At 45.5% G+C, this 13205-nt stretch overlaps 1 protein-coding gene across 1 annotated transcript; it reads left to right on the top strand.

Annotated features, from left to right (window-relative positions):
• Window positions 1–3155: 3155 nt before the first annotated feature.
• FAM43A (family with sequence similarity 43 member A) lies at window positions 3156–7973 on the top strand. Its single transcript, XM_056565381.1, has one exon. The coding sequence runs from the start codon at window positions 3395–3397 to the stop codon at window positions 4454–4456; it is 1062 nt and encodes a 353-aa protein (XP_056421356.1). The 5' UTR covers window positions 3156–3394; the 3' UTR covers window positions 4457–7973.
• Window positions 7974–13205: the final 5232 nt, after the last annotated feature.

Raw genomic sequence — 13205 nt, 5'->3', positions numbered from 1 at the left:
CATTTTTCAGAGGCCTTGTTAAAAATGAAAGAAGCGATCTGATTGGTTGCTATGGGCAACTCAGCAACTTTTCCTCTGGACAGGTTTTGATAAATCTTCCCAAGTGTTTTTCATGATCAGTTATATTTTGTAGGCCAATGTCCAAATTTTACTATTTCTGCCAGGACATGCAAACATCTGAGCACAACTGTATAAGGATTATAGATAACAATGGTGAGTGTTAGGCTGCATTCACACCTCGTTTTTTACATACGGGTGCCGGATCCGGCTGGGGGAGGGGAAAACCGGGCGCTCCCGTACCCACCCGGATCAGCCCGTGACTCCATTTACTTTAATGAGCCGACCGGAGTCAAACGGTGACTCCGGTCGGCTCATTAAAGTAAATGGAGTCACGGGCTGATCCGGGTGGGTACGGGAGCGCCCGGTTTTCCCCTCCCCCAGTTGGATCCGGCACCCGTATGTAAAAAATGAGATGTGAATGCAGCCTTAATGACACCCAACCCCCACCATATGTGGAATCTAATGATAAAGCAGTAAAGCCTGGGAAATGTTAACAGTTTGTGGCTTTCTTCCACCTGCAACAGCTGCTGTTTGTTACCTTTGCCCCCTTTAAAGACAGCAATTTGGGTAAAATTTGCTAGTACTGATGATGGCAGTGTTGACTGAATACTCCCTGTTTTGCACGTAGAGCCACTCAACACAACTTATGTTGGGCACAACTCCCAGCATGCCCGGATAGACTTTGACTGGAGGCACTCTGGTTGAGAAATACTGGTCTATGGCTAGGTTCACTCTGTGCTAGGGCTTCCCTTAGACATATTGATCAGCATCCCATTGAAAACAAGATGCTGACATAATCATAAAGGAGAGCAGTGGGTATAGGGGATAAAATGTTTTTGCCCGGAATACCCCTTTAATTTCATTAGCGCGAATGGAGTCACTGTTTGGGAAGTATATGCTATTTTCAGTGAACAAGATAGTACAGCAGACTGTGCCTTTGAGTCAGCTGAAAATAGCACATACAGCCCAAAGGGTGACTCCGTTCGGGCCATTAAAATGAATGACACCCACTGTCCCCCATTATTGCTTTGGCATCTCATTTTCCGTGGGATGTTGATCTAAGTAGTCTAAGTAGTCTTGGAGTAGTTGGAGAGCCACAGGTTTAGAAACACTGCTTAAGGGTGCGTTCCCACAGGGCGTATACGCAGCGTATTTGACGCTGCGCAAAATTTATGGCAGCAGCGGGAAATACGCTGCGTATTCCTTGCTCACTATACACACAAGGCTTTCCGGCGGCAGCCTTATGTGTGTAGGGAGTTTTTGAGGCGGAGCTGTGCGTCACAGTCATGCCGGCACACGGCTCCGCCTCCAAAACTCACTGCACACATAGGGCTGCCGCCGGAAAGCCCTGTGTGTATAGTGAGCAAGGAATACGCAGCGTATTTCTCGCTGCTGCCATAAATTTTGCGCAGCATCAAATACGCTGCGTATATGCCCTGTGGGAAAGCACCCTTAGGGTACATTCCCACACGGCATATTTGCTGCTGCGTATTTTATTTTCTCTATTGAAGTCAATGGGTAGGAGAATACGCAGCACCAAATACGCAGCAAAATACGCCGCGTGGGAACATACCCTTAGGCTAAGTTTCCACTTGGTTTTTCTTCTGGCAGTTTTTGGAATACTACCACTGCAGTTTTTGAGCAAAAGTCAGAAGTGGATCCATAAGGGAGAAGAAGTGTAAGTTCTTCCTTTATATGTCCTATTCCTTTTGACTACACTTCTGGCTTTGGCTCAAAAACTGCAGTGGCTGTATTCCAAAAACTGCCAAAAAAGAAAAACAAGTGGAAACCTAGCCTTAGGGCTCTATTAAATGGGGCGATTATTGGGCAACCAGACTTCAGTGTATTGGGGCCAGCGACCAGAGAGCACAAAGCAAGTGCTCATATGGCAGCTGATCGTATTGTTTCAACCTGTATAAAAAAATGTTGCTTGTCGGATGCACATTTCTCTGTGTAATAGGGGAGGCATGGCCACAAGTGATTCAGCGGTCGTCCTGCTTATACAATTGTGAGCAATAAAATTCCACTCGAATCAATGGGATTCTGCTGCAATGGCACACGGTGGAATTTCAGGGACAAAAACATCTGCTGTGAAAATCCTGATTCCGGCCTCCACAGAAAAAATGAACATGTTAATTCTTTCTGCGGTATTTGTTTGGAAATGCATTGCCGTCTATGAGAACGTCACATTTCCAAGCATATTCTGCCTAATGGACATTCCGCAAAAGTTCCTCCATGTGAACATGGCCTTAGGCTAGGTTTACACTACATTCCTGCCCCCGTTAATTGTATGCTGACATATACTGTTAATGGAAGCAGCGAACCTCCTTCACTTAGTGTCCTAGTGACTTAGTTCGGGACGCATCCGCTATTTTAAGACTCAAAAGCGGGGAGGTGTTGTACTTTTGAAATAGTACATACGCCCTGAACTGGGTCTTTAGAGGAAGTGAATGGGGTCTGCTGCTCCAGTTAACTATACACGTCAGCATCCCGATTTTGGTGAGATGCTAACAGATACCATTAATGGGGGCAGGAACATAGTGTGAATTGAGCCTTAGGCCATGTGTATCAGGATTTTCAAGGGCCAGGGTATGAACATTTTTTGTTTTGCAGCAGCTGGAGAGACAGAGGTTATGGGACACAGGTCTCACAAGTTCTTGGATCTTCTGCTCCCAAATGAAACTATTTAAAACATTTGGATCCACTGGTAACACAGCGGGGGCTTCACTGGAGGAAGTCAGATACATTGAAACCTCCTTGAGAAGACCATTGAAAAGTAGTCTTCTTTCTCATAAAATGTGGTCACAATCAGTGTTCTCCAAATGTGAATATTCTAAAACTACAACTCCAGGCATGCCCGGACAGTAAATGGTTGTCTAGGCATGCTGGGAGTTGTAGTCTTATAACATCTGGAGGTACACAGTTTGGAGACATTGCTATACCTAATGTATGGTGGCATGAAAATGTGTCATATAAAATGTGGACTAGATAAGGGTGGTCTTCTCAAATAGGGGCTCTTTTGGAGAAGTTTTACTGTAGTTCTCTTAAAAGCTGTTTGGCGTGGTATGGGTTAAAGGGGCGTGGCCGGTCTCTGCCGTCTCCCCTGCTTCGTGTGAGCGGATGGTTCCTTCCAAGCTATATGTAGCGCTGCTCTGCCCTGGAGGACTGCATTTAGAAGCTGAAAGCTGAGCAGGGAGTGAGTGGGCAGAGGAGTCCGTGCCATGAGAGTGTGCAGCCGCAGAGCACTGACAGATCGCCGCCCGGTACAGTGCACCGCACCATGCGCTAGGGGCGAGCCTCCCGTGCCCTCTGCAGCCTCTGTTCACACTGCGCGATGCTGCCCTGGAAAAAGAATAAGTTCGATCTGATCGAGGAAGACAGCAAGCAGACCAAGCAGAAAGGCTATGCGGTGAGCCTCAACTACAGCGCCCTCACCTCCTTCGCCAAGTCCTGCCCGGAGGGGGCACTCACCAGAGTGGGCAGCATGTTCAAATCCAAGAGGAAGAAAATCAGGATCACCGGGGAGGACCCGACGTACACCGTACTGTACCTGGGCAATGCCACCACCCTGCAGTCCAAGGGGGAAGGCTGCACCGACCTGGCTGTGTGCAAGATCTGGAGCAAGAGCGAGATGGGCAAGCATGGCACCAAGATGAAGCTGACTGTTAGCTCTCAGGGCATCCGCATGGTGCATGTGGAGGACAAAGCCAAGCGGCCCGGGCACCTGTACCTGCTGCACAGGGTCACCTACTGCGTGGCCGACCCCCGGCTGCCCAAGATCTTCGCCTGGATCTACCGACACGAGATGAAGCACAAGGCGGTGATGCTGCGATGCCATGCCGTGCTGGTGTCCAAGCCGGAGAAAGCCAAAGCCATGGCACTGCTGCTGTACCAGACCTCTGCCAACGCCCTGGCCGAGTTCAAGAGACTGAAGAGAAGGGAGGACGCCCGGCACCAGCAGCAGCAGCTCATCGGGGAGCAGAGCATCCCCCTGGTCCCTCTGAGGAAGCTCCTGAACGGACAGTGCTGCTACAAGCCCCCGGTGGAGCGCAGCCGCAGCGCCCCCAAGCTGGGCTCCATCACCGAGGACCAGCAGGGCGAGGAGGAAGAGGAGAGAGCCATGAGCTTCGAGTGTGAGGACGTGCTGGATACCGGGGGTGGCGGGGACGAGGGAGGGGGCGGCGGGCCGGACGGGAAGCGGGAGCTGTCTCAGCTCATCAGTGACCTGGGGGAGATGAGCCTGGGGAACGACCTGCAGACCCTCCGGGCGGACCTCCGGGTCACCAGGCTGCTGTCCGGGGAGAGCACGGGCAGCGAGTCCTCCATAGAGAGCAACCACGACAATGGACCCGTCAGTAATGGCTTTGAGGAGTGTCGGGAGCCGGAGACAGTGTGAGGGGGGACAGGGGGCTGCATACCGGGGGAGACCCCCTGACAGCCGAGGAACCAGAGACTTGGCAGTGATGGGGTTACCGGCCTAGTCCACTGGGTCTTCAGTGGGTTAATATGTATTGCCCTGATAACATTCTATGGTCTGAATCCTGAGGTCTGTGACATTGATTCCGAAGTATTATGATGGGTTTAATACACAGCTTTTTATGGCCATACCCTACTATGAAGCCGAAGATTTATGGCATTGATTGGGTTAATATATTCCCTTGTTATGCAGGGTATGACATTGTAGCATTATATGGGCATAGTCTATTATGTGACTCGAGTTATGTGGCATTGATGGGGTTAATACATAGCCCTGATATGTGGTCTATGATCTAGCATTCTATGCCCATATTTCACAATGTCTGCTTCCTGAGGTCTCTGGCATTGACTGGGTTAATATATTGCCCTGATATGCCAGTAATGACATAGAATACTATGGAAATATAATGCTACAGTGTCTGGGTCCTGAGCTCTGTGGCATTGATGGGGTTAATATATTGCCTTGATATGCCAGTAATTACATAGAATACTATGGAAATATAATGCTAGTGTCTGGGTCCTGAGCTCTGTGGCATTGATGGGGTTAATATATAATCCTAATATGTGGTTTTACCATCGTAGCATTATATGGCCATATTCTACTATGTCTATGTTTTATTTCATCAATGGGGTCAATGTCTATTTTCTCCGATACTGGGTCTATGACCTCATGCCCTTGTGTTTGAATCCTGAGGGTCGCAGCATTAATAGGGTTAATATTGCCCTGGTATGTGCTCTATGACATCATTCCATTGTGCGCTCATGTTGCCTATGTGTGAGTGCTGGTGATGAGTGGCTAGGGTTACCGGGCAGGTCAACTAGTCTCCTAGATCTCCCTCTCCTGTGACCATTGCCAGACGTCACTATCCGCTCCAGGTCTTGTACTCTGGTTATGGATCTGCTCAATTTACTTTGAAGAGAGAGTTGCCATAGTGTTAGAAACCTATATGAATAGTGGCAGCCTATAAAGGGTTAACACATGCATTGATCAGACCCCCCCCCAATTAAAGATGGCATGTTATTTGTTCCTCTGGGAGATGTGGTTAGGGACATATGTGCAATGCCTCAGGTCCTCCAGCACTGGGTGAGGTATGCTTGATGTAGGATCCACCCCTGGCCTGAGGGGGGCGCTGAGACTGCCCTGGTGCTTGCACCTTATATCCTCATCAGTATTACCTGTAGGTGGAACTAAACATTCTGTCCTTTGTGTGGTTTAGGATCACTCTTCAATTTACCCGGAGTCCTGACTGTCTCAGGGTTCATAGCTAACATGGAGTCTACAAGACTTGGTGCAATGCCACTCTATTGTATGAACAAATAGCCTCCTGCCATATGTATTACAGTATTTATCTATATAGATGTCGTCTTTTCTGGAAAAAGCTAGAAACAACCCCCATAGGTCTCCATATTGCTGAACTCCTGCAAGTCTTGATTTCCCATGGGATGAATTGCATATAAAGCGGCCCTCTGGATCTTTGTAGACCTTTCCCATTAATGCTGAATGTAAAGTTGAAGTGAACCTGTCATCACTTCCATGCTGCCCGAACCATGACTCATGAGGGTTGTCCTAGGTGGCTTCTGCCTGCCCCACCATAGTTGATTTAGAGAGACAGAGAATGCCCAGCTGGTGGGGCAGACAGACGACTTGGGGACTGACCTCATGACTTGTGGTTCATGCAGTGTGAAAGTGGGGACAGGGTCCCTCTAAAGTACCTGGTGCCTTCCTGCTTCTCAGACTACCCTATGCTTTAGTAACCCCAACCCTTCATTCTTAGACAAGAGCCAAGAAGCAGACCACTATTTTACCTAAATAAAGAGGTGGGGGGGGCATAACGCCTGCAAAGAGGGCCATGGGTATTCCGTTTCACACTCTCCATGTAATGTAAACCTATAATGGAGATCCACGGGGTTGCTTTAAGAATGATTCCAGATAATTAAGCTATGGTAGTAATGGTCACATTCTGCAGAGGTGGTGGGGGATTCGGGAGTCAACACAGAATAGTTCAGAGCTGCCTCTGATGTCTGGTAACACACTAGATGCCTATGTAGTAGGTTTTCTGTAAAAAAAAAAAAAATTTTGTTTTTTTAGTATCTCCTTACTGACAGATGACTCCAAACTAAATAAAGCAGCAATTCTCCACGTTCCTTCAATATGTGTTCCAGGTCATTCATGCAGATTGCAGCACTGCTGCTGTTCCCTCAGGATGAGGTTTCTTGGCTGGTGAATGCAGTGCTGGTCCTACGTATAACAAGGCTGTTCTATGTTATTAATCCCGTCTCTCTCCGCTTCCTGTTTTATCCTGTCCTTGGCTTGGACAATGTTTGCACATATAATTACAGTGGGGTGGGGCACAGCCGGGTGAAATAATGCCAATCCACTTTTGCACCAGGTACACGAATTCACTGCAGCTGAAAGGCAAATTGCGCAGTCTGATCATGGCATCGTCAGTGCCAGCGGCTGCGCGCACTCTTCACTCAGGCCTTCATGAAGATGAGACAACTCTGTATGTAAATGTAATTCTGCCATCAAATACTGTTACCTTCCCACCGCTACGCCATCAGTTTGCTATAGGTGACACGCAATAACACCATCTCCTATGATGCCACACATTTTGCCTAAACAAAAGCTTTAGGGTAAGGTTAGTTAACCAATTAAGAGCCATTTACTATTTATAAAATTTCTTGGCTATACCAAAAAGCTGCATTTAGAACGCTGTTACATTGGCAAATTTCCAATAGATGTAGCAGAACTAAAATGGTTGTGTAGCGCGCTTCCAGTGGGAGCTGCAAAAAAATGTGTTGTAGAATGTAAATGCCAGTCTTGGCTCTGCTACATCTGTGGGACTTGTCCCTTCTCCGTCCATTGGTAGTTTACATCTCCACCTTTTATGAGAATGAAGCTGTAGAACAGCAGATTGATGCAGCATTACTGGACATGAATGTCTCAGTGCCAGGCACTTCTAAAGGTATTCCATGAGGCACTGCGAGTTGTGTGCCACAGCTTTGCCCTCTTTCCTTTTAGTGGATATTATTATTCTTTTTTTCCCCTCATACCTCAGACACCCACCTGCCAAAGCTCTGCAATGAAACGGAGACTTGGTACACTTGTATGTTTACACGCTTGTTTTATTTTTAAACAGCCCACTGGGATACTTCCTCTTATGTCATTACATTCCATGATGGTTTTTGTAATACTTGCACTGTTGTGAAGTACTTTTCCAGTGTTTCATAGATGTAAATACCTATATATTTTGTACATAATGGTCACACAATTCTAAATGTTATCTTTGCTGTGCAAAAGACAAATATGTTGTTGTTCATTTGTACATATTTTGTGTATATAGTTAATTTTCTTTGTTATTTTTTAAAGGACATCACTGTTACGATGTTTGTTTGCACACCTGAAAAAAGTAATAAAAGGAAATAATTTAAGACTTTCAGAATTATTCAGTTTTTTTGTTATATATATTTGCATTTGAAAACCTCACCTTTGTCCACCATTCAGAATGCCCTGCTAATAGAGATGAGCGAATTTACAGTAAATTTGATTCGTCACGAACTTCTCGGCTCGGCAGTTGATGACTTATCCTGCATAAATTAGTTCAGCCTTCAGGTGCTCCGGTGGGCTGCAAAAGGTGGATACAGTCCAAGGAAAGAGTCTCCTAGGAATGTATCCTCCTTTTCCAGCCCACGGGAGCACCTGAAAGCTGAACTAATTTATGCCGGATAAGTCATCAACTGCCGAGCCGAGAAGTTCGTGACGAATCGAATTTACTGTAAGTTCGCTCATCTCTACCTGCTAAGTCTGCATGTTCAATAAATTCACACACAACAAACTTTTCGCATTAAAATACTCAGTGGCAAATTACAGATGTGCAGAGTTTTCGTAAGATTGGTTAAGGATTTTGACTCTCTTGTAAAAGAATCCTAAACAAAACGGGTGGAGTTTCTGCCACAGATAATGTACATTTAATTAAAGTGTGTCTGTCGTGTGCAAAAACTTAATTTTTTATATAATGTACATTACAGTGACCCCCCCCCCCCCCGACCTATGATGGCCCCGACATACGATCATTTCAACATACGACGGCCTCTCAGAGGCCATCGCATGTTGAAGGCAGCATCAACATACAATGCTTTTGTATGTCGGGGCCATCACATAAACTGGTATCCGGCAGCGCAGACTGCTTCAGCTGCCACCGGATAGCCGTTTACCGTGCCCCGTGTGGTCCACTGACGATCACTTACCTGTCCTCAGGGCTCCGGCGCATCCTCTTTGGGCTCCCCTGCATCGTTGGCGCTCTCCATCGTCGTCATCACGTCGCTGCGCACGCCGTCCTGTCATCCAATAGGAGCGGCGTGCATAACGACGTGATGGCAGCAACAGAGAGCAAGGATGCCGGGGAAGCGGAGGCTTTGTTGGAGCGTCGGGGACGCGGCGACAGCGATGGAGGGTGACATCCAGGGCAGCAGTGACCATCCGGAGCGGCAAGGTCATGTGAGTATAACCTCCAATACCAGTGGTCTTCAACCTGCAGACCTCCAGATGTTGCAAAACTACAACTCCCAGCATGCCCGGACAGCCGTTGGCTGTCCGGGCATGCTGGGTGTTATAGTTTTGCAACATCTTGAGATCTGCAGGTTGTAGACCACTGTCCTATACTTTACATTGCACGTATCCCTCAACATACGATGGTTTCAACAAACGATGGTCCATTTGGAACGGATTACCACCGTATGTTGAGGGACTACTGTATATGTATATTTGGCATACATTTGGTTAAGGCCCCTTTCACACTGCCGTTGCTACCTATGGAGAACGTCCGTTAAAGTCTTTTCCAAATACAGGATGTGTGGGCAGATGAGCAGGCTCCTGGCTTGTCAATCCTCATGTGTTAGCCAGGAGCGTGTCGCACAGAACCCTGCTTTTTCCACCCACACTTCCTCCATTTTTGTCTCCACACAATAGCTGCAAGGACAAGTAAGAATTTTTTTTCACCCAAAAACATTCTTTTGTATTTTTGCTTTGGTAACAATGTACAAATGTACATGAAATGTTTTCTACATTATGTAAAAAGTTTTTGCAAATGTTTTTCCCATTCTTGGCGGGATGCCAACAGATAAGTGTGCCTAACTCCTTTTAGTATATGCATTTTTCTAGTGCATGTGTTTCTTCAGAGGGTTTTTTTTTTTCTTTTTTTTTTTTCTTCCCCATAACAATTTATGTAATGAAAGGATTTCTTTGAAGAATGTGAAAAACAGCCACAAATACTTTTGAGTGGAATGTTTGCTGTGTGCCTATACCCTAAAGGCTGATCATTATACTGCACAGTACTAATAAGCTTTTATACCTGTAAGCTATCTACATATTGTATATATATATATATATATATATATATATATATATATATATATATATATATATATATATATATAAGCTTGTATATTGCTATATGTTACTCCGGGATAAGAAAACTTCTCCCCGTTCCTAAGGATAGGGGATAAGTTTCAGATCGCGGGGGTCCAACTGCTGGGGCCCCCGGAGGTCTCCTGGCAGTCAGCGGCCAGGGGGCATGTCCGACTAGCACATGACGTGGCAGCCGACATGCCCCCTCTGGGAGAGCCGGGGCGCTGCATTCGGCAGTCTCCCCCCTCTGCCATAGAAATGTATTGAGAGGACACGTCGGCCGCTGCATCATGTGGTGGTCGAAACGCGCAATTTTGACAAAGAGCTGAGGGCCCCGTACGGGAGATTGCGGAGGCCCCAGTGGTCGGACCCTCTGTGATCTGAAACTTATCCTCTATCCTTACTATAGGGGATAAGTTTTATATCCTGGAGTTCTCCTTTAATGTTTGCATGAAGTATGAAAAGGTAGAATGTTGTCCATTTAGCTTTTCTGTGTATGTTCCTTCTACACAGCAGCATATCAAGAAAGAGTATCATCAGAACGGAGGTACAGCTTGGGGAATGGTAAGTTAGGTTATACATTTTAGGGTAGGGTATTATAGCTTATACGCTATGTATTTCACACTGCCAGAGATCTGATGCACAGTAGGACATTGGCTGTATATTCTTTTATAAGCAGATACAGGAATACCTGCGGCAGCCGTGTGCTCAGTGAGGTTTGGAGGTGGACCCAGCACGCTGACGTGACGGACGCCCCCAAACTTCACTGTGCACCCAGGGCTGCTGTGGGTAGACCTGTGTATGCTCATAGAAGAATAGGCAATGTAAAAAACTGTGTATTTGCGATGTGTGACCCTTAAAGGGGTACTCCAGTGGGAAAACTATTTTCTTCAAATCAACTGGTGCCAGAAAGTTAATAGATTTGTAAATTACTTTTATTAAAAAAAAATCTTAATCCTTACAGTACTTATCAGCTGCCGTATACTACAGAGGAAGTTTATTTATTTTTTTTAATTTCTATTCAGTTTGACCACAGTGCTCTCTGACACCTCTGTCCATGTCAGGAACTGTCCAGAGCAGGAGCAAATATCCATAGCAAACCTCTCCTGCTCTGGACATTTCCTGACATGAACAGAGGTGTCAGCAAAGAGCAATGTGGACAGACAGAAAAGAAATTCAAAAAGAAAAGAACTTCCTGTGGAGCATAGAGCAGCTAAGTACTAGAAGGATTAATATTTTATTTTTTTATTATTTTTTTATACATTTACAAATCTGTAAATAAAAATGGCCGAGTACCCCTTTAAGATTCTACAGCAGTGTTTTCTAGAAAGTTTGTCTTCAGCTGTTACAAAACTACAACTCCCAGCCTGCCCCGACAACCTTTGGCTGTCTGGGCATGCTGAGAGTTGTAGTTTGGCAACAGCTGCTGACACAGTTTGGATAAACACTGTTTTACAGCAATGTATTAAATACAGAAGTGTGAATAGAGCCTTTACAGAGTAGAGTTATTCTCAGAATCCTCAGTTATTAAGCCTGTGCTAGGTGATATACAGGCATATTACTTTTCTAGTACCTGTGGAAACATTTCTTATGGACAGTGGAGAACTTGCTGGTACAAGGTGCTAAAATAATATGCTGTGTTAAACATTCCTCAGGGATAGAAAAAAAAAATAGTAAAGTGTGAACTAGGCCCTAAACCATTTGAGATGAACAAATAACTGTCCTGTCTGGCTGCTCTCCCATCCCTACTCCCTAGGGTTTATAAACAAGCAGTATACAAGACATAATATATAGCTGTAGAATCTTGGATCTCTGTGCCATGACAGCTTTTTTTTATTTTATTTTTGTATTTATTTTTTATCTGTACTTGTGAGAAAATAGAAAAACTTTGAAAAGTTTTCTTAGTTACATACTCAACATACATTTTTGTATTTGGTGCTATAAATGTGCGCAACATATACAATTCCTATAGGGAACCATAATAAATAAAACTTTCTGTATAAACCATTAGAGTATGTTCACTCACACTCAAAGCCCATGCTGATATTTTTGGTTTTTTTCTAAGCATATGGTCACATGTTCATAATATGCTGTGGATTTTGCTACCCATTGGGGGAGATTTATCAAAAACTGTCCAGAGGAGAACTTGCCCAGTTGCCCATAGCAACCAATCAGCTTGCTTCTTTCATTTTTAATAAGGCCTCTGCAAAATGAAAGAAGGAATCTGATTGGTTGCTATGGGCAACTGGGCACCTTTTCCCTTGCACAGGTTTTGATAAATCTCCCCCATTGACTTTAAATTACCACTGTAAATTATGCATCTTTGGGGAGATTTATCAAAACCTGTGCAGAGGAAGAGTGGTGCAGTTGCCCATAGCAACCAATCAGATTGCTTCTTTCATTTTCCACAGTCCTCTTTAGAGGCCTGTGGAAAATGAAAGAAGCAATCTGATTGGTTGCTATGGGCAACTGCACCACTCTTCCTCTGCACAGGTTTTGATAAATCTCCCCCCTTGTGCATATATACTTATTTCTGTTATCAAAATATTTTTTATGTTGTACATTTTGGCAAAACATTAACTTTTGTAATATACGTCATACTAAAATTTGTGTGGGGGGGAGAGGGGGGTCACAGGGGATTATCGGCAAGGTAATTACCGATACCGATAACGTCCAAAATTGTGAATATCGGCAGATATCAGCCAAACCGATAATCGGTCGATCCCTAATAAGGCTGGGTCCACACTACGTTTTGTCCCATACGGGAGCGCATACGGCAGGAGGGAGCTAAAACCTTGCGCTCCCGTATGTGACCGTATGCGCTCCCGTATGTCATTCACTTCAATGAGCCGACCGGAGTGAAACGTTCGGTCCGGTCGGCTCATTTTTGCGCCGTATGCGCTTTTACAACCGGACCTAAAACCGTGGTCAACCACTGTTTTAGGTCCGGTTGTAAAAGCGCATACGGCGCAAAAATGAGCCGACCGGACCGAACGTTTCACTCCGGTCGGCTCATTGAAGTGAATGACATACGGGAGCGCATACGGTCACATACGGGAGCGCGAGGTTTTAGCTCCCTCCTGCCGTATGCGCTCCCGTATGGGACAAAACGTAGTGTGGACCCAGCCTAAGTAGGGTATCATTTTAACTGTATGGACCTACAGAATAAAGATAGGGTGTCTTTTTTACCGAAAAATGCACTGCGTAGAAACGGAAGCCCCCAAAATTACAAAATGACATTTTTTCTTCAATTTTGTCGCAC

Source organism: Hyla sarda, chromosome 3 (assembly GCF_029499605.1).
Source record: "Hyla sarda isolate aHylSar1 chromosome 3, aHylSar1.hap1, whole genome shotgun sequence".
NCBI classification, from domain to species: Eukaryota; Metazoa; Chordata; class Amphibia; order Anura; family Hylidae; genus Hyla; species Hyla sarda.
Note: the sequence above shows the minus strand (reverse complement) of the source record. Positions and strands in the feature narration are given on the sequence as shown.

Excerpts from the sequence above, each read along its gene's own strand:
- FAM43A (XM_056565381.1), top strand. The coding sequence starts at position 3,395 with ATGCTGCCCTGGAAAAAGAATAAGTTCGATCTGATCGAGGAAGACAGC.